This window comes from Chelonoidis abingdonii, chromosome 11 (genome assembly GCF_003597395.2).
Source record: "Chelonoidis abingdonii isolate Lonesome George chromosome 11, CheloAbing_2.0, whole genome shotgun sequence".
In the NCBI taxonomy this organism is placed as follows: Eukaryota; Metazoa; Chordata; order Testudines; family Testudinidae; genus Chelonoidis; species Chelonoidis abingdonii.
The window spans coordinates 2,869,275-2,896,164 of record NC_133779.1 but is presented as its reverse complement, the minus strand read 5'-3'; the positions used below and the strand labels follow the sequence as shown (position 1 = coordinate 2,896,164).

The following is a 26,890-nucleotide window of genomic DNA, read 5'->3' as shown; positions in this document are numbered from 1 at the left end:
AACATGACCAACGAACCAATAATAACTGAAAGCATCCTATAGAGGAAAGCATGTTTCTGCTTCATGCTACTGATTCTGTGGCTCTCTTCAAATAAGTGACCAAGTAGCTAAGGGGACGATTCAAGAATACAGAGAAGCGTATGGCAAAGTAGTCTTTGCCTTTTGGTCAAACACCAATAAAATGAAAGCAAGTTTCTGTTGTGTGGGTGTTCTGGCATGCTATTTAAGCTTCACTGAGAAGTTAAAACAACTTAACTGTTCTAATGCATATTATGCACGTGCTCCGTAGGCATTAGTCCTCACTCCACACAAGGAAGTTTGGTTTTATTGTCTTTTTAAGGACAGGTAACCTGAGGCAAAGGTTTAGCATTGCTCAATGCCACACGGTGAGCCAGTGGCAGAATCCACTCTTGGCTCCCAGTCCTGGGCTCAATCCACTAGACCAAACTGCCTCTAATTTTTGTACAACACTTTGAAGTAAACTGCTATACAAGTGCTAAGCATTAACGTTGAGCAGAACTAATTTCTCTGTACAGTCAGTTGTTCCAAGCACTGTGCTGCAAGAAAAAAAAAAAAAAAAACTAAAAAGGGCACACAGCAAAAGTATTTCAGTAAGTTAGATGCAGAATTCTTGGTTTTATGGTCTTGATGAAACCACTGGTTAAGAGGCTAGGCTTTATTCTGTACTTGATGCAGTTTAAATACAGCAAAGATTGTCTTTCAAAAAGAAGCAGGAACTTATTTTTGGATTCAGGGTTTGAAGGGATTTTTTACTGTATGCGAGGAGCCCTAAGTTAGCTCAAGGAGTTCCAGATACCTAGCATTATTGACCTGTTATAATAATTAACTAACTTCATAGATTATTTTTGTCACATTAACCTTGAATTACTAAAGCATCCAGTGATTTCTGCTATTTTTAATGCAAGTGACAACAACATGATGGAGATTGGCAGCTACCATGCCACATTTCATCTCATGCCCCTAAGTACTCTGATTCTTCTCTCTTGCTTTGGTACCCAGAAGGGGCATTTATAAACCTAAATGCTTCTCAAAAGGCATGTACAATGTGGCTGTCACAAAATATTATAGATATTTACAAGAGAGTCCTTTAAAATCCTTACAGTTAAGAAATACTAAGCAAAAACAGCTCTGCAATTAAAAAAATAAAGGGAATTGCTGTCAATCAGTTTACATGATCAAGTTTATCCAAAGCTAAATGCACTTTAAGCCCCCTCCCTCCCACTAATGAGAAGTTACTTTTTAAAAGGTAGGTAAATCAAACCAGTAAAAATGATCAATTATTGTCTTTGGAGTCAAGTATCAGAGGGGTAGCCGTGTTAGTCTGGATCTGTAAAAGCAGCAAAGAGTCCTGTGGCACCTTATAGACTAACAGACGTTTTGGAGCATGAGCTTTCGTGGGTGAACACCCACTTCGTCGGATGCGAAGTGGGTATTCACCCACGAAAGCTCATGCTCCAAAACGTCCGTTAGTCTATAAGGTGCCACAGGACTCTTTGCTGCTTTTAAATATGACATGTTTATAATATATATATATATATGGAACAGATAGAGCTGAAAAAGCTTAGCATCAATTCAGTCCTGCCTGTTATACATACCTTCTTCAAACCTCCACAGATTACAAGATTCAGCATCTACAAGAATAAGAATCTGACTCTTCACCAGTTCAGATGAACAGGTCAAACATTTCAGTTACCACTCCTGAATCTGACCACTTGCTAGAGATTTTCACATGCAGCAAAAGTGCATGGTTTTCAGGTTTTAAATTGTTTAACAGAAGACAATGAAAAAATTGTAAGAAAATCCCTGAGAACAGGCATCTGAGTAAATGTAGTGAGTTTTAAGTTTTTAGCAGGTACTATACTATTTAAGTTTCTCCACACAGAGCTCTGCCCTTGCACAATTCAGAACTGCTGCACTGTCAAAGCCCTTTATTTTGGTCCTGCCCCTATCCCCAAATTTCTTCCAATTCACCTCATCCTTGATTTTCAGTGCTCCTTATTATTCTTACAATGCACCCAGTCCCCACAAATCCACGTGCACACACTTTTTTCATAACCTGCTATTTTATCTCAATCTTCCTAATATTCTGGTCCTGTCCATACCACCAAACAGCTCTAGTGAGGCAGCTCAAACTGTATATCCCCATTATTTCAGTCCTAGGCACAAGTGCACTGTGTGATAGTGAACAAATATCCATCAAAGTTGGGCCACAAGACTTGTTCCACCTTATTTTAATCAAAGGTGACACCAGATCTCCAAGCACAAGCTCAAAGCAAAAGTCAATAGTTTTTCTCCAGGATTCCGTCTTTCCACAGCTGCCAGAAAGCTCAGCTCTCAAACACTAGCTTAACACTTCTTTGTGATTTTCCAAGCACAAACATTCCAGCTATTTTAGAAGCACCAACTATTTTTGTAAAAGGAAGTATTAACTACATTTTGTTATCACCTCAAAGTTTGAGTGAAACCTGCAGCAACGTGCATTGAAATCTGGCAAAATGAGAGGAGATATCTAAAGGGGGAAGGACTGAGGACCTTTAAGCAATGCACTAAACTTTCAGAAGTCAGTACAACAGCCAAAATAGCATGCAATACTATGTATACATCAGTATTTTCATTAGCTATAAGGTGTGAAAATGAAACACTAAACTGAACTGTTCAAATATCAGGATCGCAGTGTTCACTAAACTATGAAGTGTCAACCTCCCCTCCCCATTTCTTGGGCTTATATCAGTTTAGATCAGTGGTTCTCAACCGAGGGTACATGTACCCCTGGGGGTACACACAGGTCTTCCAGAGGGTACATCAATCTGTCTAGATACTTGGCTAGTTTTACAACAGGCTATATAAAAAGCATCAGCGAAGTCAGTACACACTAAAATTTCAGACAGTGGCTTGTTTATACGGATCTATATAAGGAAATGCAAGTACACGTACAATAGTTACATTCCAATTGATTCATTTTATAATTATAAAATAATGAGAAAGCAAGCAATATTTCAGTAATAGTGTGCTCTAACTAAAATACTTCTGTATTTTTATGCCTGATTTTGTAAGCAAGTCATTTTTACGTGAGGTAAAACTTGGGAGTACACAACAAATCGGCCTCCTGAAAGGGGTACAGAATTCCGGAAAGGTTAAGTGCCTCTGGCCTAGAGAGTGCTCTGACATTCCCCATCCATCACCATAGCTCTCTTAGGACACTCTCTTAACATGGTCCTAACTGAATTAAGCATCTAAAATATATAGGGAGAAATACAAAGTGACTTTAAAAAAAAAACAAACAACCACCACTCACATTTAAGGCCAAGTCAGTCATTCTATGACTTCTCATCTTTTACTACCTGAAACAAGCTACCGGTTCCCTGATACTGCCGATAAGAACAGGGCCAAACTGTGTCCTTTCACGATCAAGGCTCTATCATGTTATAACAATCATCCTGCTTGGTCAAGTCTCACGCTGGTTTCCCAACACCTAGGCCTTGTCTACACTAGGCTTTAACCGCATTTGAAAACAAAGCCTGGATCTGGTTTAAACACGGTTCCAAACATGATCTGAGCTGCATAAATGGAGCCACAGTGTCTAAGGCCTGATGTCCAGTAAAATCTTACTCACAAGCCCTACTACACGTGCAGTTATCGGTGTAAGGCTGCTTACAGTAGTATGGCTTATATTGGTAACCTGAGCTGGTATAAGCAATTTCATACCTATATAACTACATCAAGGGTTTAGGAGGATTTTGCCAGCTTAACTATGCCAGCATTACTAAAAATCAACAATTCTTTCTAGTGTAGGTTTGCTCTAAGATAGCTGTCAAAAAATGTTTGACTGGAAACATGACTTTTGGAGAACTGATTTGAGAGTCTGGTTCTATCCACACCAGTCAATCCATATTTGAAGCCAGTTTAGCTGGAATGGTGGTTCAAAGCCCAGTATCAACAAGGCCTTGAAGGATGAAGTTCTTATTACACAATTCTTGGAGGAATTGAGATGTATTTAAAACAATTTCCAGTTGATTGCAGAGCTGTAGGCCTCTTTCAAAAGGTGACTCTGCTTGTTTCATAACATAGTAAAATAGTTCCAGTGATGTGTGAAGGACAAATGAATCCAGGGGGAGAGAATATGGGACGGGCTTCCTGCGATTCTACATCATGGAAATCACACACCCTGAAACGGCATTAATAGCATTCTCCCACGAGACCAAGAGCTAAGGTGCCACGTCACAGTGATAAAACCTTTAGCCAGGTGCTCTAAGTGGAACAAAGCTGTTGTTCAGTGTTTGAGAGGGCAGAATCTTTTCTTAATAGTAATCCATCAGCATGATTTAAAAGTGAGCCATTTGCACTATCCCCCAAAATATGGAAAAATCATTACCAATGTGCGTCGGCTTTTACACACTGTTGAAACAGTCCACTGGCTATTTTTAAAATATCTTTGGTCTGATTTCAGCCTAAACTCACAAAGCTTGACAGCACAGACTTGTTACATAGTTTTGACAAACACATACTTGTTACATTTAGAATAAAATACTCCCTTTGAAAAAGTTTCTTCTCTTGCCAGCATGGAGTCTAAAAATTCCTCCACCTCCTTGAATTTTGCTCTGATAGTCTTAGCTCTGTCTTAAATAGCATGCAATTAAGATAATTAAACAAAATAGCAGATGGCTACCTTGAATTCTCCGCTGCCTACCTAAAGAAACAAATCTGAAACAACACAAATAATCTTCAAATTATTAACCAACGTGAATGCAAAATCAGCTATAGGTCAGAGCGCTCAATGTATTACTGTATTTCCAGGGTTCTGGAAAATCTGGCAGAGAAAATGGCACATATTCTTCACAATCAATTGAGTCTTGCAAGCAAGGGGTTGCCCTGTTGCGATGACAGGATTTTGTAATTACCAGAGTCCTCTATGACTTGAAGAAAGAGAGGAAGAGACATGTGCCCTACCCAGCCTTCTGAAACTCCCAATAGAAAATTAGATGAGGTTGGGGGAGGGAGATCCTATTTATGTAAGAACTCAAGTGTTAATACTGCTGCAGTCCTAATAGTTCCTGGATTCAGTTGACTGAATTGACAGTTGCAGTCATTTCAAGACAGGACCTGCTAAATTTAAGGGTGTAGTTTTGTAAAATGGGTTCTCACTCAAATATATCCTGTCATCCTGAAGAATGCAAAAGCTTCATGAATTGCAAGAGTCACACACACATTAAAATACGTGCATAGTTTTAGATGCCTCGGGCACAAAAAAAATGCCTGAAGCCCAGAGCTCAGCCATGTGTGAATCTGATGACAATTACCCCAATATACCTCTAACACTGAACAAACCAGAGAGGATTTTGATGCCATCACAGCAAATTTAGTCCACCCAAGCAAATATTTCCAAATCACAGGCCACAGAAATGGAAGGAAGGATTCCTGCAACCCAGCAGGGTTCACAGAACCACATCAGTTATTGCTAGCAGACATACAGCTGCCCTCAGGAGTGATTATAAGAGGCAGGGTAACTGAACCTCGGCATTTTTATGGCTGTCCATGGTTGACCACATGCCTATTAATGAATGTCTGTGCATTGTAGTGTTTTTGTACGTGCAGCTAGACATCACAATAGGTGTATTTCTATATATTAGTATAGATAGCTGGTGCAGCAGCAAGACCTTGGCTGAGTGGCCAGTCAGTTTTTACACAAAACTATTTAGACGTACAAGGAAAGCATATAGACTGGAGCTTTCACCTCCATGGTCACTCCATTCCTGGCTCTCTCAGCTGACCAGACAAGAGCAAGGAAGGAAACTCAGTCAGTGGGGAAGATTGATTCAAAGGGGCAGTTGAGAGCCACTGTGCAACAGGGATATATGACAGGAGCTCTAAACAGAGCCACTAATTCCACAGGACAACTGCTCCCAGTGGCTCTCCAGTGAGATCAGTAATTAGGAAGCTTTTCCCCAAGGAGATTCCAGGGAGGGGGTTTGGAAAACAGGCACTTCCCTTCCAGGGCTCTCAGCATTCCCCACCCATGGTAGATTACTCAAAGGGGAACACCTCAAAACAGCGACTAGGAATCTGTTCTCCACCCAACCGCACATACATTTCAACCTGCTCCACCCAACCCCCATGACTCCTGCTTCCTCCTGCAACCAACACCTACTGACACCCTGGCCCACCCCATCCCCTTCCATTCTTTCCCACAAGCACCCATGCTCTCCATTGTATTCTGCACGACCCCGGGACCAAAGCTCATTTCCCCTTTGTACCTCTTCAACCCCTGTCACCCTGAGCTGATGTTTCTCCAGACCAGGTTCAACAGCAGGTTCTGATCCCCAGCAGAGACCCCTTTCCTACCCCTACTCCTCCTGAATCTCCCTCCTACTCAACACTGTTGCTTCTCCCAGGTCACAGCCCCCCAAAGTCAGCAACAAGCACCCTCCCCCCAAGACCAAGCTCTCTCTTCACCTGCCTGATGCCTCCCAAGGCAGGGTCCAGTAACAGGTCCCTAACCCCCACCCAATCCCCTCCTAAAGACTCCCTAGTCAGGACCCACAACTCAAACTTATAAGTGCCCACTTCATGGAGCGCCCACCCCTCCCCTTGTGCTGAGGCATCTCCCAAACTGAGTCCCAGCCCTCACACCCCAGACACACCCATCCCTCCCTGGAGCCTGCCCTTTGCCCCTAAGGCCTAGAGCCACTCCCTCCCCACCCTTTAGGGCACCCCCTTTCACACCACTGCTTCTCTCAGACCTATGGACCCTTCCTGGCTCCTCACCCCAGACACTCTCCCTCACTTGACACTTCTATTTAGCCCAGGTTTCCCTCCCCTCAGTCCAAGTGACCTCCAAGACACCCCAGCCCAGGCCTCCCCCTTGAACCCCCCAAGCCCTCTTTTCCTCACAGCCCCAGAGCATCCCACAGCCCCCTCCCTTCAGTCCCAGAGCCCCTTCAAACCAGGCCACCCCTGCAACCCCAGAGCACTCCCCAGCCCCCCCCCACCAGAGCCCCCTTCAGCCTGAGTCCCTCCTTTCCAGGCCTCCCCCTTTAGCCTCCCCTGACCCCCTAACCCCAACCCTCCCACACCCCAGACCCCATCTCCTCAACTCCCTCAGACCCCCAACCTCAGACTCCCCTCTCCCAACCCTATCCCCAACCCCAGCCCACCCCCCATCAGATCTCCACCACCATACTCAGTCCCGGACCCCTCCCCAGACCCATTCACCCCAACCGCCCCATCCCAGACCCATCTTCCTCAGACCCCCCCCAGCCCTATCCCCAACCCAGCCCATCCTCCCAGATCCTCCCCGCCAACCGACCCCCTTCCCAGACCCCTCAGACCCACTCACCCCAACCCCCCCACACCCCAGACCCCAATCTCCTCAACTCCCTCAGACCCCAACCTCAGACGCCCCGCGGCCTTTCCCCCAACTGTCACCCCCCCACCCCAGCCATCCCTCCCCAGATCCTCCCCAACTCAGCCCCCGACCCCTCCCAGGACCCCTCAGACCCACCTCACCACCCCACACCAGACCCCATCTCCTCAACTCCCTCAGTACCCCAACCTCAGACGCCCCCCGGCCCTTTCCCCCAACTTCCACCCCCCACCCAGCGCATCCCTCCCCAGATCCTCCTGCCAACCTCAGCCCCCGACCCCCTCCCCCAGACCCCTCAGACCCACCTCACCACAAACCCCCCACCACCAGACCCGTCTCCTCAACTCTCCTCAGACCCCCAACCTCAGACTCCCCTCTCCCAACTACCCCCAACCCCAGCCCACCCCTATCAGATCCTCCCACCAACCTCAGTCCCCGACCCTCCCCAGCCCACCTCACCCCAACCCCCCATCCAGACCCCATCTCCCCTCAGCCCCCAACCCTATCCCCAACCCCAGCCCACCCCTCATTCAGATCCTCCCACCAACCTCAGTCCCCGACCCCTCCCCACCACCTCACCCCAACCCCCACCCAGACCCCATCTCCTCAGACCCCCCTCCCCGACCCTATCCCATCCCTCCCCAGATCCTCCAGCAACCTCAGCCCCGACCCCCTCCCAGACCCCTCAGACCCACCTCACCCCAACCCCCCCACACCCCAGACCCCGTCTCCTCAACTCCCTCAGACCCCCAACCTCAGACGCCCCCCCGCCCTTCCCCCCAACTTCACCCCCCACCCCAGCCCACCCCTCCTCAGATCTCCCCTCGACCCTCCGAGACCCCAGCCCGCGACTCACCTTGCGCTGCTGCTTCTCCCAGGCGGGGTCGAGCAGCAGGTCCCGGTCCCAGTCGTCCTCCTGCGCCATGTAGTCGCCGACGCCGCCGAGCGAGCCGGGCCCGTTGCCGCCGTACTGGTAGGGCTGCCCCGCTGCGTGGTAATCCACCATGTTCCGCGCGGCTCCCGGCCCAGCGCCCCGACCGCCCGACCCGCCGCTCCGGCTGAGGGAGGAGCCGCCCCGCCCCGGGGGAGGGGCCGGCGCGCGGAGCCCAGGCCCCGCCCCCTTCCCCTCACGCCCGGCCGGTGGGAAGGGTGACCTCACCCAGTCAGCCAGGCCGCAGATCTCATTGCGCAGGCGCTGAACTCGCCTTTCCCCCCAGCCGCCTCGCTCCTCCTCGCGGGACGTCACTGCCTGCTCCGGCCAGTTCCTCGGCCCCCTCTGCGCCTGCGCTCTCTCCGCCCTTTTCCTCTCCCGCCCTCTCCGGGTCTGATTGTGCGGCGCTGCGCCTGCGTCCCTCTTTGCCGCTCCCCCACCCCCAACGCCTCCTCGTTGCGCCTGCGCGACGCCTCGCAACGGCTACCTGAGTGACACGCGCCAGCTTCTCCCTTCATGAATATTCAGTGTGTGTGTGGCCAATGACAATCAATACCCTCTGTATGTGTGGCGTGGGGTGTTCCCACCCTTCATGAATATTCATATTGTTCAGGGAGCCTGCCCCCTTATGAATATGCACACGAGAGGTGGGGTTGTTGTGATATCTTATAACTATTAACTTTGTGAGCATGACAACGACGCTGCTTTATGAATATTCATATCCTGATACGGGCTGCATGTAGCATTGTCTTCACCTCATGAATATTCCTATTGCGGATAGACCCGCCTCCCTCGTGAATATTTATATTGTATGCGCAGTTTAACCTCTTATTAATATTCATATAGGGCTATGACCTCTGGTTAATATTCATATTGTAGGTGGAGTTTAAACCTTTCTCATGAATATTCAGACTAGTGTTTCTACCCTCCCCCCCGTGGACATTCAGATAAGGGGGGGTGTTTTGACCTCCCTCATGAATATTTATATAATGGGTGGTGGTTGTGTTGTATTATGCATATTCATGACGGCAGGGTGGCCACTTTCTCATCCTTATGAATATTCATATTGTGGGTGGAGTTGGTGCCCCTCCACCCCTTGGTGTGTGGCGGGGCAGGATACAGACATTGCCCCATGTGGGGTGGTGAGCGCCCCTCCTGTGCCAGCCTCCTGCCCTGCATGGGAGGGGGCGTCACGGCTCCAGCATCCAGCCCAGCAAAGCCACCCTCAGCCCACCTGGCCTCTGGCTTCACCTGGGGGCATCACAGCCAGCCCCTTGGAAAGGGGGCCTCCCTGGCTGGGGAGCAGCTGTCTGCGGGTGGCCTGACACCCGCCATCCTGTCGGTGGAATGGCCACTACCGCAAGGCCCCTTCCGAGCCATTTCTGGGCAGGGGTCAGCAGGCTCCGTAATAACCCTGAGTTCTGCTCTAGAGTGTTTCATCGCTTCGCACTTTGCGAAGGAGGCCATGAGCCCCATTGGACAGATAGGGAAACTGAGGCATGGACCAGGCAAGTGCCTTACACAAGGCCACGTGGCAGTGGCAGAGGTTGGAATAGCAAGTCCTGGCTCCCAGCTTAGCATCCGATCCACTGCATCTGCAGAAAGTCCTACCACAATATGTGCGAGAAGAGGCTGGTGGCAAGAATGCACACAAATGGAACTGCTAAGCCCCATGCTGGCACTGCTGAGTGCATGCTGCAGCAAGAAAGCAGGGAAGTGTTTGGACCAGAGAAAAGTTGGGACTGTCTGGAGGATGGACGAAGCCCAGCTGCACTCTTGGCTACCTGTTTCATTCATTAATCTAGATTGTCGCAAGCCAGAGCAAACGGCAAGAACAGAACTCAGAAACTTATGCTCTGAAAGCCCAGTGCCCAGCCTTTTGCGCAGAAGGGGAATCTCCATTAGCAATTGTCAGTATAGGCCCTATGACAAACAAGTGGACAGTTCTGATTCCATTCAGCAAGGTCAACGGTGAGTACAGGCAGTTTGTGGTATTTACTATTAATTCTTACCATGTCATTCTTGTGTATAGGTCTCCCATGGAGAGCAAAGAAAAAATGACTGAATGGAAAATTGTCAATAAAATTCCACTTGCCGTTTTGACTGATTCCTGCACTCCAGCCCCAGCATGAATCCTGGGAGCTGCCTTCTTCTGGAACAATGGGCGGAAGCAGCCAGCAGCCTTATAAATAGAAATAGCCCTGCCTCCGAGTAGCCTTCCCAAGCTCACGCCTGGCTCCAAGCCGTGATGAGAGGGAAACTGTCTTAATATAAAAATCCTTGGTCCGCCCACAGGTTCCCTAATTTGTAACCGCAGTTTGCACTTAGAAAGGAAGCGGTTTTCCCGTGATCAGGCTCCGTGACTGAGCAGTCGTCTTTGCTCTCTGTCACAACAGTTACCCTGAGGATGCTGGCCCAGGAATGAGGCTCTAACCAATCCCTTGGGGTTCACGGCAAACTCTGAATGGCTACATTCAGGACCCTTGTGGGTGGGCAAGTTTGTGGCATGACAAGAAGCAGAGGAGTGGTGGTAGCCGTGAGTGGCTGGTAGGGGAGGTGGGTTTTACTCCAAGGTTGCCCCTTGGAGTAGGTTTATATCGTGATGTGTATGTCATAAGCATTAACAAGGCGCATGCAAATCTCTACCCAAAGCCCCATATTGTCACCGTATTCATAAATACATTGTCGTGTCTCTGACAGAGTCATGGCCCTTTGCATGCGCACACATCTGTGCACCCTGCACACACAAACACACACACACGTTCACAAACATGCACAGTCTATTTCTCATGCATGCGCACACAGATTCACAGACACATGGTGAGAGGAAGGACCGCCTAGTGGTTAGAGCACCAACTTGGCATTGGGGAAACCCTCAATCAATCCCCTGCTCGGCCACCGATGGAGAAACGGAAGCACCGTGTGACCTCGGTAAGTCACTTAGCCTCTCTGTGCCTCGGTTACCCATTGTACAACGGGGATAGGAGCTTTGCCCTACCTCACAGGGGGCTGGTGAAGATGATTGTGATACTGTGGTAACAGGGTTCGTATGAGGCCCATAGGTAGATTCATAAATACAATAATGTTTCTCGTACACCCTTCTCTCTCACACACACATTCAAAAATAGAGTCCCATCACACGCACAGTCACACTTTATGCGTGTGGGCGTACACCCATTCACAAGCATATGCTCACATCACTGACACACGCTCATGTGCTTTGGGAAGCATGAGGCATTCAGCGCATACTTCTGCTTTACGGCCAAGGGCTTGCAAGGGCCGTATCGAGCATCAGCTACAGAAATGCTCCTCCCCTAGATTAGGCTGCATTAATGTCATCGCTTTCAGGACAGAAAAACAAGGCAGAGGTTCTTCTGTTGCCTCCCAGCAGGGATGGAGCAGCAGCGCCAGATAAGACATTTTTGCCAGGTGTATAATACCTGAAGGCTTCATGATGCATTAGCTGGGTGGGACACAGATGCCCATCGGTGATTGACTTCTTCCAATAAAAGAAATTACCTCATCCGACTTGGTCGTTCCTAAAATGTGTTTGGCAAGCAATACATCAACCCAGTCTGCCCTAGAGAAAGGAGTGTATATTTGTGTGTCTGATCGGCTGGTCATGGGGCAGAGACAGACCCCGTTTACCTACGAATCAGCAGGAGAATGGGAAGAACAGCATGAGATCATCCTGAGTCTGGGGACAAAACGGAGAGCTTGGGAAGAGATAAGGAGAAAGGAGAACCCAAAGATGGGTCCTTCAATTGAAGTCTCTGGGAAGGGACTGCAGGTGAGAAACCTGCTTTGACAAAGATCTTTCACCGAAGAAGACAAGGGAAACCAGCACCTTGTAATTCTATGGACGGCCCTGACTGACTGAAAGGAAGTCAGCCGTGGCTGGAGAAAAGAAAAATTGGGAAGAAAACTACCTTGCGGGGTTAAGTTTCAGTCTTTTAGCTGTGAGTTTTCCCTTTATTTGGTTGTATCCATCTTTACTTTTATCTCTTCTACTTCGTACCACTTAATCCAAGTTCTTCTGTTAACGAACGTATTTTATTTTTAATCTAAACCAACCCAGTGCTGCATTTGAATTGAGGCAATTGTTAACTCCCGTTAAGGCAACAAGCCGCTGTGGTTTTGTCTCTTTAAAGGCGCAACGGACCTGAACATATTCAGGAAAGGGCTGGACATTGCACGGCAGATGGTGTTGGGGAAATTCGGGACTGGGGGTGGTTGGGGTCACTTGGTCAGTAGCCACCAAGGCCGGTGGAGTTCAGAACGTGGCAAGGGTGTAACAAGCAGACACACAGACACGGAGTGCATGCTAGCTGGGAGCACCCAGACGAGGAGCTAGGGCAGCAGAGCATTTTAAGGCACTCAGGGTTACAGGAGACGTGGTGACTAATCTCTCACTGGTGTTGTCATAGCTTTCCTACTCAGATTTGAACCTTAGCGTTCATAAACTGAGAAGCTAGCATGAACCCTCTAAGCTTAATTACCAGCTTAGATCTGATATCGCTGCCACCAGCCAAAAAAAATTCCAGTTGTCTTGCTCACTCTTGGCTCTCCCCAAAAACCTTCCCTTGGGGGACCCAAGACTCAGAGACTCTGAGTCTCACACCCAAAGGGAAAACAACCTCCTCCCTTGTCTCCTTGTTATCTCTCCCCAGCTTTCCCCTCCCTGTGTTATCCTGGGCGATACCTGTACTTAAACTCCTCTTGAATGGCAAAACAGAGAGGGCCAATTACCTCCTCCCCTCCTTCCTTCCCCCTTGAGGCTGGCCTAGATTCACCCTCTTGTAAATCTAACACAAAGAAGAATTTCCCTTCCCTTCTTTCCTTAGCCTACCCAGAGAGAAAAACTCAAACAAGTCTTAAAAAGAAAGCTTTATATAAAAAAGAAAGAAAAAACACATGAACATGATCTCTGCATCAAGGTGACAATACACAGGGCTATTGCTTAAAAGAAAAATATGAATAACCAGCCTTATTCAACAAGAGATCCAATTTAAACATTCCAGCAAACTACACACATGTAAATACAAAAAAAACCCAACAACAGCCTATTGTTTTTTCTGCCTTGGTACTCACAACTTTGAAACTGAAGATTAGAAGCTTGAAGATAGAAAGATCCCCTCTCATAGCTGAGAGCCAGACAAAGACACAGGCATACAAAAAATTCCCTCCCTCTGCTTTGAAAAATCCAGTTTCCTGATTGGTCCTCTGGTCAGGTGTTTGGTTCCCTTTGTTAACCCTTTACAGGTGAAAGAAACATTAACCCTTAGCTATCTATTTATGACAGGTGTGGATTGCACCCCAGCTTGTGACACTGGGTTACCCTTGTAGCAATGACTGGTGAGAGGTGTTGGATAGATAGCCCTGGGGACTGGGACCGACAGCAGGGTCAGGACAAAGACCAATGATCCTCCTCTGCCTCAGGGGGACCCTGTTTAGTCTCCATGGCTGGTCAACAAAGAGGGCAAGCTGTGCTGCTGAATTTTTATGCCATAACAACTTCAGTTCTCTCAGGGTCCAGAGAAGATCACTGCTTGATTCAAACCAGGGGGCACCTCCATAGCCCCATAAGTCATCCAGGCTTGGACCCAGAGCCACAGGGCACGTTGTTTGACCCACAGCCTGTTTTGCAGGGTTGGCATGCCACAGAGTCTCCCGCCTTCTTCTGCTCTAAAGACCCTGCAGTGGGGTAGGGGAGGCTCTTTGACTCATCCCCTGTCGTGAGAGGATCCTTGACACCCCGCACGGGCACAGATGTCACTTCGAGATCCCTCCTTGTTTGTCAGCGCGGTCCCACTGGAGAGAGCTGCAACTCAAGCAGGCAGCTCAGTGAGCTGGGCAGTGGAGCGGAGGGCAAACGGGGGAGTACAGGCTCCCAGGAGAGCAATTCTCTGCCAATCAGTATGGAAAAGCCATGCTGGAAACGATTGGAGGGGATGAAACCAGCACCTTCCTGTTGCAAAATGTGGAGTGAGGGACCCACCTCCACCCCTAGGGGCCAGTCCTGGGTTGGCTACACAACAAAGAGGGACCCATTGCTGATTCCGACTAGGATGTGGCTGGTGCCCTGGAGGAACAACAAATGATGGGAGATTTCTGCCACGTGGAGTTGGTATCTCAGAAAACAAACCAAATACGGCCTAGACCCAGATCTGAGCCCCAGTTCAGGTGTGAAACCAAACCCAAAGCTCCAGCCTGCTCTGGATGAGGAGATCTGTGCACTGGGCTAGGAAGGCGTGGAGCCAGGCCTAGACATAATGAAAAACAGATCGTCAGGAATGGAAAAACATTTACAGCCTCTTTCTTTCTTTCCATCTGGAAAACTAACAGAGTAAGCCTCTTTGGCTGCTCCCACTTCTCTTATGGCACCCATGGAACTTGGGCCGAAGCTTCAGGAAGGCCTTTGGGATCGGGAACAAAGTCAGTACTGTTCCTTGTGAGCCGGAGCTACCTGGGCAGACGTGAGGAACATGCAAGGAATGAGCGGAGCCCCAGGGCCTCCCCTAACCAGTGCAGTTAGCCTCTGCTGCACGTGAAGCAGCCGACAGGGGAGCTCACGTCTTGTGCTTCCTGCTCCAACGTAATCATGTTTGTAACATTTAATTTCATTTATCAGTTTCAATAGCTCAGCGCCAGGCTTCGTATTTCTTTGACCCTATTCACAGCCTATCTCGGAGGCTGAATTGGGCCGAAAACCAACTCCAAGGAGATTTATTTTCATTCACTCCTAAGAAAAGGGCACCAGAACCATCACAGCCAATGGTGCTCAAGGGCCAAAGTTGATGGTGCATTCACGTTCAAGCAAGAGGAAAATAGACCACTCAGAGCCAATTGCATTCAGGTTTAAGGGAAACATCCCACGAGGTGGCAATGGATTCTTCCGCTGGTGTCAGTGGTGGGATCTGTCCTCTTGGTGGCCCCAGATTGCTTACACTGAAGTCAGGAGTGGGGTCAGATCTCCTGCGGACCCCACTACTCAAGGATCAGATCTATCCTTATCTTTGCGAGCGCTGTCTAGGGGAGTATGTCATAAACCAGCTGGAGAGTGTGTCTGTGTGTACATGTGCACATTATTGCCTTCTAGTGGATGGAATCTAAACAGCGTGTCATAAGCCCTATACTGCTAACCCCTAGGTGAGATTCTTCTTCAGTGCAAGGCTTAGGGTTTTGGAGCAGGCAGATCTGAGTTCTAGTGCTGCTCTCACCTTGATGTCCAGAGCAACTCCTATGTGCAGCAGCCCTTCTGTCCTAGATAACCAAAGAGCCGCTGCAATCATTTTCCCACTGAATATTTAACCTTGCGCAAGGGGTCAGCCTGTAAACATAGGTGCTGTCCGGTGAGATCATAGCTGACATGGAGAGAAGGGGGATGTAATCCAGAAAGCTGCCATATAAAGCTCGTTTTGGATGCAAAGTCCCCCAATATAGCTGGGAATTGGCCACAAACCAGACCCGCAGATTTGGCTGCTGCTTCCCTCCCCTCCATTTTGAAATTCTATCAACATTCCCCCCCTCTCCACACATTTTTGTTTTATTCCTTAGCTCTGCAAATATGAAGCAAGGGTTATGCCCTCCCATTTCCTGCATGGCGAGATGCTGAACATTCCTGCGACGTGTATATTTAGACGCTGGCTTGAAATCCTCTATTTATCATAAGAGGGAGCTTGCTCTCAGTGCCAGGAGAAAGAGCGGGGGGGTGGGGGAGAGGGCGTGACTCACCAGCATGCAACAATCATCTTACCCCACCCTGTTAGTGGGGCAGGCCAGATGGAATGTTCTGCAGTAAAGGCTAGTCCAGGGGTTCGCAATTTTTTTTTTGCTTGGACTCGCTTTGAAAATATTTGTTTTGTGAGGACACCCCCCCACACCCCACCCCACCCCACCCTTACTTCTGCGCTGCTGCTGGTTGCAGCGCTGCCTTCAGAGCTGGGCGCCTAGCCAGCAGCTGCTGCTCTCACGCCCCCTCTACCATAGTCTTGCAACCCCCTTTTGGGCAGGGAGCCCCAGTTTGAGAAACACTCTGCTAAATGGCATCACTCGCTTACAGAGGACTAATTGGTGGGCAGAGACACACACAGGCCTGGCCTGGATCATGTCTCCCCCCTGCCTTCAGCTCCCACCTGGGTTCACCCCATGTGTGGACCAGCATCTCGTGGTCCAGTGAGAGGGAGTGAATGGGACAGAGAGGGGATAATGGGAGGACAGGGGAAGGGAGAGAAACAGGCCTGGTAAATGAAGCCACACACACACACAGCTCACACATTTATATAAACACTCAGTCCGGTGTACATACACACTCCCATTCACATGCACAGTGTGACCCCTGCTAACACGCCCTACCTCTGTGACTCCCTCTAGCAGCTACATATAGAGGCTAGAGAGTCAGCTACTGCCTCCTGGAAAACTGGCCTCTCATTTTAGCTCAGGTCCCAAAGTTCACTGTCCACAGCCACCCAAAGCAGGGGCACCATTACACAGCCCTGGCCAGGGACGGCCCTGCAATAGGAGCAGGACTGGAAGCGCTGCAGGTCCTGACCTCTCCTCGTCATTAAAGATCCCGTAGGCCCGTGCCAACAGTGGAGCACCTGGGCTGGTTTGGAGCCCTCGTGTAAGTATGAGCCACAACAAACCCCATGTATCAGCGCAGCCCCCGTGCCGTCACGCTAAGTACCATGAGACAGGTCTCCAACTCTCCGTGCCTAGGCCTGAGCCTGCTGTCCTCCCCACATGCTACACCCCCAGGGTGCAGACGAGACGGGATCAAGCCCTCAGTTTCATGCTGCAACCACAAAGGATCCTTGGCCCGTCCCCCCTGCTTCTCCCCCCCAAACACACCCACACTCTCCCAGTCCACGTGCCATTTACCAACATCTCTCCAGCCTCAGGAAAACAAATCCCAGTAGCTTGTTCCCCTTACCCCTCCAGAGCGCTCTGCATTCTTGCTGGAGGAATGTTCGCACCAGCTGATCGCAGAGGCAGGATCCTGGGGGCTGGGATAGCCTATCGCCCGCATAAGCCCACCTATTCTGAGCCAGCGAGACTTCACCCCTATAACACCCACCTGCTGGTGCCCTCACCTTGCAAAATCAAGCTGCTGCCTTTCCCGTTTCACCCCATAGCTGAGGAGACAGCACAGTGCTCTATGGAGATGAACACAAGGAGATAAGCCCTGGGCCAGAGCCAGTCAGCTGTCCTGGATCCCATACAGCTTCACCCTGGCATGAGGGAAAGAGGGAAACAACGGGAGGAAGATTCAACATTGCAACAGGACACAAATGCTCCTGGTGAAGCCGGCCGGTGCCAGCTATAAAAAGCAGCAGACAAAAGGCCTTTGTGCTGCAGAGCTGGACAAAGCTTGTGTCAGCCCAGTGTGTCTGCAGCAAAGCCAGGGCCCCTATTCCAGCCTGGGGATTGGCCCAACCTTGTCAGCATCTCCCTCACGCACACTAGAACCATGCCCAGGTGGGTCTTCAGTCCCTTGCTGCGTGGCTGGGGTCCACCCCCGAGGTCAGGGGCTCTGCCGCAGTGCAACCTCATCACCTGCAGCACGGGGGTCGCTAGGGGGTGTCTCGGCCTCTGCTAGCTATACACCCAGCCAAGGCAGGGGTTTGCTGGCAGTGACGCAGCGTGGGGCAGAGATGCCCCCACCCTGCCGCTGCAATCCAGCGAACAATTCCCACTGGGTGGGGGGTGAGTCTGAGACGAGCCACCTGGCTGGGAGCGGAGCAGAGAGAGACCAAGAACCTCCCAACTTCCAGCCACAACCCAGAAACCAGCCTGCAGCCCAAGGCCCGGGATGAGCCCATGGGCAGGGCAAGAGTGAACGAGCCACCCGCCCCTCCCGCACATCCTGCACTAGCCAGATGCTCACCTGAGCCCACTGCAGAGCACTGCTGCCCCCCCATGGATTGAACTGGGCACAGCAGGCAGCCAGCCTCAGGGCCTGAAGCAGCAGCATTGCAGCCACAAGCCAACACACCCTGCCCGGGACCAGCTTCACTAAGAAAAGGGGAAGTGTCATCCATGGGGAAACTGCTCCTACCCCTGGGAACGGAGCAACAGGTGGCCTGACTCCATCTCTCAGGCCACATGCCCCTGCCAGAGCCAAGAACAGAACCCAGGAGCCCTCAAAGCAGCTCCTGACTGTAATCCCCCCACCCCCATAATGAAGTCAGTTCCTGCCCGCTCCAGGCTGCAGCGCCACCCCAGGTCCCCAAGGAGACACTGATCCAGCTCTGCCCCCGGCTTGTCCCGGATTCGGTGAGTGGTCAGTACCAGCAAGCGCTCAGGAGACCATCACGGCAGGGCAAAGGAACCAGCGTGGACTGGAAGGCAGGTGGGAGCAGCACCAGACCCTGCCTCTACTTTAACCCTCACTGGAAATGGCGCTGTCTGCTTCCTTCCACAGGCTGTTGAGCCCCAGGATACAGGGTGAAACCCCTGCTGATGGCATGAGTCTTGCCCGAGGAGGGGAGCAGGATTGCTGGGTTCTCTTCCCAGCTGCACAGCCTTTGGGAAGTCCCTTAACCCCCCTCCCGCCCCCCAATTCCCTCTCATTTGCAGCGTAGGGCTTCCCCCAGAGAACTGGAGCTAACGAGCATTGGTATTAAGCGTGTCACAAAATGCCTAGCGCCTCAGGCTACCCCACAATGCAGACAAGTGCATCCCTGCCTGAAGTGCACCCCCTGTAGCCCAACGCTGGCTGTAGGAAGCTACCAACCTTCAATTTCCACTCCCACATTCAGTTCTTCCCTCCTGAGTGCCATTGGGCAGTGAGGGGCAGCTGCTGTGTCCACCTCGCCCTCCCTGCCACAAATGGCCCCCTTGTGTTTGCACGGGGACAAAGGCCCGAATGGGCCTCAGACTGAGTTCTGCTCTCAGTGGGGTCCCTCCCAGGACAAGGGTAGCGCACGTGGGGCAGAGACAAGAGCTGGGCAGACCCCTTTTCTCAGCCTCAAAGTGGCCTCCCTTGCTCCCTGCCCTCCTACCCTGCTGCTTGGAGCCACCTGGCTGACAATCCCCCTGCCCATTCCTTGCGCCAATCATCAGCCCCAGGTCCAAGGCTGCACAGAGAAGAAAGGAGACAGGCCAGAGGCAGAGTCGACAACGCGCTTTTATTGACCAAGGTTGCACTGGTTTTAAAAAGGAACCGAACAACAGAATTCCCAAGCGAGTTCTCGTGGAGCCGCGAGGAAGGCGGGGACAGAGGCCCCATCACTGGGAGGAAGCCATGATGCTGGAGACACCTGTGGACAGAGGAAGGATGGAAATAAATCCCCATTCCCTGGATCCATTCCCCCCACCCACTGATTAACAGCCACTGCCGGATCCCACATGCAGTCCTGACTTCAGCAAGGTCCCCACTGGGGCCAGTGAGAGCTGGGTGATCCCAGCGAGGGGCCGGACGCAGAGCCCAGGCAGGCACACAGCACTCACTGTCAAAGTCGATCTTCTCCACTATGTTCTTGGGTTTGATGCTCTCCTCCTGGTTGCAGATGAAGATCTTGCCTGACTCCGTTTCTGTCCAGCCATATTTGCTCATCCAGACCTTCAGCTGGTTGTCTGCAGAGAGAGGGGCCAGGAGGCTGAGCAGACGGAGCCTTCGCCCCCTCAGTTAGCGCCAGATGGGATCGCATCTAAGAAAGGACCATCAGGGGAAGCAGTGGCTGCTAGAGCCAGGCCAGGCCAGTCTCAGCTCAGGTGACACAGGAACCCAGCCCCAGGCAGGCTGGGGTGCTGCTCCAACTCATCCTCTAGCCCCATGCGTCTGCAGCAGGACTCCCGCCTGCTGCCTTGGCTCTTCCTCTTAACCTGCCAGCTGCGATCACGGGGCTGGCTGGCGGGAGCCCCCGGCTCCTATCCAAGCCCAGTCAGGCACCCTGCCCATGCATGATACGAGGGCAGAGATCCCCAGCCGAGGGGACAGAGGAAGGGATTCTGTTCTTTGCTACAGTACAGCTGAGCTCAGTCCTGGGCCCACTCGTCTGTCACTCAGCGGGGCCCACAGCTTCTCCTCTCAACACAGGAGCTTCCAGGTCAGTTAACCTCCCCTCTCGAGACTGTCTGCTCCTGGCCTGCAGTGGCACAGCCCTGATCTGTACATGAGGTAATACCGTGGGGGCAGGAGGAGCTGTGAGTAATGCTCGTCGTTGCAGAGCTAGTTCAGAGCAAGGATGGGAGACTTGCCAAGGAAACAGGAGGCACAGGTGGCACCCATGAGCCCACGGGGGGCACTGGAGGACTGAAGGGCCTTACCTGAGAGGTCACCCAGCACCTCAGCAAGCAGCCACCGGTCGATGTGCTGGTACGTGATCCCCACCACGTGGCAGATGACTATGTGAAGACACACGAGACAGGTGTTGCTATTCCCACATGACCCAATGCCCCTCCTCACCCCAGCATGGCTGGGGCTGAACCTGACCCACCTGCTGGATAGAGTGAGGTTTTAGCCCCATGTGGATCAAGCCCCATTAGAAGGCAATGAGAGACAGCTAGTGAACAAGCTCTGGTTCAGCACCCGGCTCCCACAGGGACAATGTAGGAACATCCAGCCTCAAACTCCACAGCCCCAGCTTGCCAGCTGATGCACCAGCCACCAGAAGGGATTTGGTCACTGGTCCTTGATCCCCACTAGGAAGGGGACGCTGCAATCAGGGAACGGGGCGCACCGGGCAGAGTGAAGTTATTAGCCAGACTTACACTTCCTAACGGAGTCTTCAAACCCCGTGATCCCATCCAGAAGCTCCATGTTCTCATCCAGGGCTTGCTGCAGAGGAAGGACTCGGCATTAGCCTGGGACAGTCACCAGCCAGGGAGCTGCAGGAACTACAGGGCACGGCAAGGGCCACGGGGGACAAGGCAAAGGGCCGACTAGTTCAGTGGCCAGTGACGAATGCTGCAGAGAAAGGAGTCTGCCTCCCTTTCTATTTTGAGTTGTTCTAAAGGTGACCAGTGGACACCCAGGTGGTTAATTCCCTCCTGAGCCCATCCACTGATCAGTCTACACCATGATGTAGAAGCCCTTGGGTGTGTCCCCTAGGGAGTCCAGCTGCAAACCTTTGCTTCATTAAAGGTGTGTGCACTAATGGTTAGAGCAGCGACAGGCCCCAGGACCCCTGGTTCTAATCCCAGCTCTGGGAGGGATGATGCCAAGTGGTTAGAGCATGGGCTGGGAGCCAGGACTCCTGGGTTTTATCCCCAGCTCTGCACAGACTCTGAGCTCCAGTCACTTGCACCTCCTCTGAGAGGGAAACCCGCCCAGCAAGTCATTCAGGCTGGTGAAGCCCAATAAGATCTCAGGGGAGGGGACACTCACCCAGAAGGCCTGGAAGTGGCAGGTCTCCAGTAGCTCTCCCAGGTAGAGGATCTGCCTGATCGGCCTCTCTTCTTGCTGAGGTGCAGGGGGTCAAGGGAAACATGCATGGGGGAGGGGAGGGGAAGGAAGCTGAGCCAGCAGGGCTAGAGCACAAGAGCAAGTCGCTCCTATCCCTGACGCTCGTTACTGCTCACCCCTGGGAACCAGGCCAGGGGGATGGAGTGCAGCAGCCCAGTGCCTCCACGAAGAGCAGACATTTCCCTCCCATGCCCTGCTGTCAGGAAGACACTTAAAGCTCCCTGTGGCCAGGCCCAGCTGGGAGAGAAGGAGGAGACAAGTGGTAACCTGTTCCTCAGCACAAGAAAGCCAACTCCCACCGGGGAACCGAAACAGACGCAACAGAACGACACACAGGCAGAGGCCAGCTCAGGGGACTGGGAGATGAGGCTTCTCCCTCTCTAGGACTCTGGTTCTGATCCAAGTCAGTATGAGCGTCCTCAGTTGACCACCGTTCATTGGCTTGTCCTGAAGGAGCTTCCTGTTCACATCACCTAAAGCCACCACCACTTGCTCCTTGTCACCCTCAGAAGCCAAGAGATGGTGGATCATGAACTTATTTCCCACCTCTGGGGGGGTCCTCTCGAGGCCAGAGCAAGGGCGTGCACCTCATCATGGCCTGGGCCACCCCAATCTGTGGTGAGAGCCCTTCCGAGACCAAGGCAGTTGGACAGGCTGCTGGGTGTGAGGGGGTCATGCCAGGAAGAGGCTGAGTGCGCCAGGAAGGATACATGAGCCTGATCGATCATACACTTGCAGAGGGTGAAGTCTGTGTGCGGCAGGTTGGTCAGAGCTTTGAGCAGGATCTGAGCCGTGACGGTGGTTTGGAAGAAAGCAGGATTGAACTGGTATCTGAGGACAGAGAGAGAAGAGGTCAGCAGCCCTGGGGCGCCCATCAAACCCAGGTTTACCATCCCACAGACATCGGGAAATGCTGCACATCGTTCATAGAGCATAAGGATGAGCTCATCTGCCCCCCGTATAGCCCAGAGTGCAGGACTGTCCTAAGTCAATTCCTCCCTGACCTAGAGAATCTTTTACAGAAGCAGCCAGTCCCAATTTCAAAACTGCTGGCAACGAAGAGTCCATGACAGCCCGCGATTAGCTGTTCCAATTGCTAATCACCCTCCCTGTTAAGTGTCCATTTCCAATCTGAACCTGGTGAGCTTCAACTCGCAGCCCTTGGTGGCGGCTAGTCAACTGCCCAGCTCTGAATAACTCCCCTGAGCTTTGATCATGTCTCTGACCAGCTAGTGATGGGGTTCCACCAGGCTCGTAGCCACATAAGGTTAGTGGTTAGTGATCACAGCAACTCTGTGCTGCCCCAGAGGTGGGCACCTGCATAGGGGCATCTCCCTGTAACTGGTGGGGCCCAGCCTTAGCCAGAAACCCTCAAAACACACCCACATCACCAGCCCAGCTCTGCATGATCGTGCACAGGTCTTGTCCCCTGGCATGATGCTGAGATGATGGGTGCCCCCTCCACTCACAGCTTGAGCACGGCCAGGTTGGCCTCCAGGTCATAAGCATTCTCCTTGGCCTGTGTCTCCACATAGCGCTCCAGTGTGGCCAGGTTCTCGGGGTTGTACCTGAAATGCAGGTCGGTGAGACACTCAGCAAGGCCCACGGGGGGGTCCAGTGTTCAACAGGTCCCCTGCCGCCCCCAGCTTGCCATCCACACGAGAGCCTCTCCCCCACACCAGATCCCCACCTCCAGTCATTTCCTTCAGCCACCTCCCCGTCCATCAAGCCCTGCTCCCCCTCCACCCCCATAAGGCCCCCAACTCCTGCCTACCCAGCCACTAGTCCCCAGGCCCTTCCTCTGCCCATACTAGACACCCCCTCCAGACAAGGCCAACACCACCGGCCAACCTCCCCAACCTCAAAAACCCAGCCCCAGCTACTTTCCTCTGCACCCCCCATCCCATGGCAACCTGCCCCGAGAGCCCCCAACCTAGGTATCAGGCCCCTCCACACCGCCCACCCACTATCCCACCAACCTAGCAGCTTCTCCTCGTGTAACCCCCATGCCCAAGGAGCACCTGACCAATCCGAGAGCCCCTTAACGCAAGTATGTCAGGCTACCACTACACCCAGCTCCCCACTATCACCCATCGCCCCCCCGCCCTACTCCTCTGCCCCCCCATCCCAGGCAACTCTGCCCCGATGAGCCCCCACTCTGATAACATTTCAGCCTCCACCCAGACCTCCCCTAATCCCATTCCCCCCCCAGCCCTCTTCCTCTGCCCCCCATCCAGGCACCTGCATCCTGAGACCCCCCAACCGTATCAGGCCCACTTCCACCAAGCCCCTAACTATCCCCAACACTCCCCCCAGCGCATCTCCCTCTGCACCCCCTCATACCCAGGTTACCTGCTCCCGAAGAAGCCCCAACCTGTATTCAGCCCCTCCACCCAAGCTCCCCCACTGATCCCCACCCCCCCAGTCCTCGTCTTGCCATAGCCCCCACATCCCAGGTACCTGCCCCGAGAGCCCCCAACCTATATATCAGGCCCCATCCACTCAGCCCCCCACTATCCCCATTCCCCCCCCAGCCCTCTCCCCTGCCACCCCATCCCAAGGTACCTGCCCGTATGAGCCCCAACCTGTTACCAGGGCACCCTCTCACTCAGCCCCCCGACATACCCCATACCCCACCACGCCTCTTCCTCCTGACCCCCAAGAAGAGGACATCTCCAGGGTACCATGCCCCGGAGAGCTCGAAGACCAACCTGTATCAGGTCCCCGTCCACCCAGCACCCCCACGATATCCCCATCCCCCCAGCCCTCCGTCCCCTGCCTCCCCCAGTCCCAGATTACCTGCCCCAGAGAGCCCCCCAAACCTAGTATCAGGCCACCTCCACTTCAGCCCCCCACTATCCCTATCACACCCAGCCGCTCTCCTGTGTCCCCCCGCATCCTCAATGGCACTCTGCCCCGGGAGAGCCCCAACCTGAATCAGGCCCCATCCACCCAGCCCCCCACTTATCCCTCATTCCCCCCCCAGCCCTCTCCTCTGACCGCCCCCATCCCAAGCACCTGCCACAACGAGATGTAGCCTGCCAACCTGTGATCAGCCCCTCCACCCAGACCCCCCACTATCCCCACCTCCCGCCCAAGCCACTCTCCCTCTGCGCCGCCGCAATCCGCCAGGCACCTGCCCCGAGAGCCCCCAACCTGATGTATTCAGGGCCTTACCACCAGCCCCCTATCCTTACCACCCCCCCCAGCCCTCTTCCCCATGCCCCCCCTATCCGCAGGCACCATGCCTCCGAGAGCCCCCATATCTCTGTATCAGGACTCCCATCCAACCCAGACCCCCCACTTGATCCCTACCACCCTCCCTGCAGGCTCTCCCCTGCCCCCCCCATCCCAGGGTACCTGCCCCCTTCTCACCCAGCCTCCTACTATCCCCACCCCCCCCAGCTGTCTCCCCTAGCACACCCCCCATCACACAGGCACCTGCGCCGAGCAAGCCCGCAAACCGAATGTACCAGGCCCACCCGCCTCCCGGCCGCCACAGCTCCCCCAGCCCCCGCGGTACCAGGTCAGATCCCCTCAGCAGTTTGCCCACGTTCTCGCCCGCATGCTGCTCGAACAGCGCCATGGCGCGGGAGGCGGGGCCAGAGCGGGGCGGGGCCAGGACCACGGGCGGCCGGGTCTTCTCGTACGTTCCGCTTCCGCCGCGCCCATCGCGAGGCATGATGGGAAGGGCGCAATGGCGCCGGAGCGAGAGCGGAGCCGCTGCCCTCGCCCCTCCCTTATCCGCCCTCTGGCCCCGCCCCTCCGCGGTGTCCGGCCCCATTGCCTGCCTGCGCGTCCCTCACACTGCGGCCGACGCCCACCCTGGGACAAGCCCCGCCCCATAACCCGCCCTGCCGCGTCCTCACACTGCGGCCACGCCCACCCCGGAACAAGCCCCGCCCCACAGCCTGCCCGTTCCTTTCCCCACACTGCGGCACGCCGACCCGGACAAGCCCCCCCATAGCCTAGCCGTGCCCCATCCCCCCACACTGCGGCCCACTCCCACCCCACCCATGGTACAAGCCCCGCCCCATAGCCTGCCGTGCCCCATCCCCCACACTGCGGCCACGCCCACCCTGGACAAGCCCCGCCCCATAGCCTGCCGTGCCCCATCCCCCACACTGCGGCCATGCCCGCCCTGGGACAAGCCCCGCCCCATAGCCTACCCTGCCCCCCCCCGTGGCTCCCCAGTCCCCCGCACCTGCCACCTCTCCACTCTACCCCTCAGTCCGTCCCTGCATGGCCTCCTGCCCCCCTCGTCCCGCTCCCCAGTGCCACCCTTCCCTCTCGCTCCTTTGACCCCAGACTTAGGTACACCCCTTCTCCCGCGGCCACTCCTGGCCCTAGGGTGACCAGATGTCCAGATTTTATAGGGACAGTCTCGATATTTGGGGCTTTGTCTTGTATAGGCTCCTATTACCCCCACCCCACCCCAGTCCCGATTTGTCACATTTGGTGTCTGGTCACCCTGCCTGGCCCCCGGCCTTTCCCTGCACTGGGCACGGATGGGTCTGAGGGCCCCAGGCAAGCAGCACGGTGCTGTGGGCAGGGCACTGGGCTGGGAGCCAGGACACCTGGCTTCTCTCCCTAGCTCTGGGAGGGGAGTGGGGCCTAGTGGCTAGAGCACGGTGGAGCTTTTGGGAGTCAAATGAGTTCTACTCCCAGCTCTGCTATTGCTGCTTTAGCCAAGTCACAGCCCCTCCTTGTGCCTCAGTTTCCCCCTCCATAGATCAGGAACGGTGATACTAGGCCAGCCCAACTTTGTAAAAGACCTTGGAGATTTCTGGGGGGGACTCGTGCAAAGTGTTATTTATTATCACTCCTCTTGGAATAACTAATAATCTCTCTTGACAGGCCAATCATGTGAGCTGTCAGCGGATCTCAAAGCACTTTCCTGATTTCTTTGCTTACAGATCAACTGGATGGACTCTGGCACTCTCCAAAATCAACCCGTGCCCGAGTCACCAGGAATATGGTCATTAGTTGCTTTATATAGGTATCAGTTCCTGCTCTCTGAGCCCCTGTGACTCTGGCCTGCTAAGCAGTGACCCACTTGAGTTGCCTTGTGCTGCGTGGATCCAACATTCTGTCTAGGGGGCCCTCTGGGCTCACACAACGCGCTGACGGTTCAAATCAGGAAATAAAAGCTAGAGAACGTTATCGTTCC

The 26,890-nt window shown here is 53.1% G+C and overlaps 2 protein-coding genes across 5 annotated transcripts in view; both read right to left on the bottom strand.

Moving 5' to 3' along the window:
* ACTN4 (actinin alpha 4) overlaps nt 1-8,476 on the bottom strand; it is an 80,373-nt gene extending 71,897 nt beyond the window's left edge. The window contains exon 1 of one of the 3 annotated variants that reach the window (XM_032776308.2): nt 8,238-8,476. In XM_032776308.2, coding sequence (XP_032632199.1) covers nt 8,238-8,387 — 150 coding nt within the window. In that variant the 5' untranslated portion in view covers nt 8,388-8,476. The remainder of the gene's footprint in view (nt 1-8,237) is intronic. The other 2 variants (XM_032776309.2, XM_032776310.2) reach the window with 2 other exon arrangements.
* Nucleotides 8,477-19,422: 10,946 nt separating this feature from the next.
* Nucleotides 19,423-26,890, bottom strand: part of EIF3K (eukaryotic translation initiation factor 3 subunit K) — a 114,474-nt gene continuing 107,006 nt past the window's right edge. The window contains exons 1-8 of one of the 2 annotated variants that reach the window (XM_075070599.1): nt 26,777-26,866; nt 23,190-23,288; nt 22,431-22,551; nt 21,643-21,717; nt 21,027-21,093; nt 20,583-20,660; nt 19,764-19,889; nt 19,423-19,573 (exon numbers count right to left, since the gene is read on the bottom strand). In XM_075070599.1, the coding sequence (XP_074926700.1) occupies nt 19,542-19,573; nt 19,764-19,889; nt 20,583-20,660; nt 21,027-21,093; nt 21,643-21,717; nt 22,431-22,551; nt 23,190-23,288; nt 26,777-26,808 (630 nt within the window). In that variant the 5' untranslated portion in view covers nt 26,809-26,866 and the 3' untranslated portion in view covers nt 19,423-19,541. Of the gene's footprint in view, nt 19,574-19,763; nt 19,890-20,582; nt 20,661-21,026; nt 21,094-21,642; nt 21,718-22,430; nt 22,552-23,189; nt 23,289-26,776; nt 26,867-26,890 lie in introns of those variants that run through there. The other variant, XM_075070598.1, reaches the window with a different exon arrangement.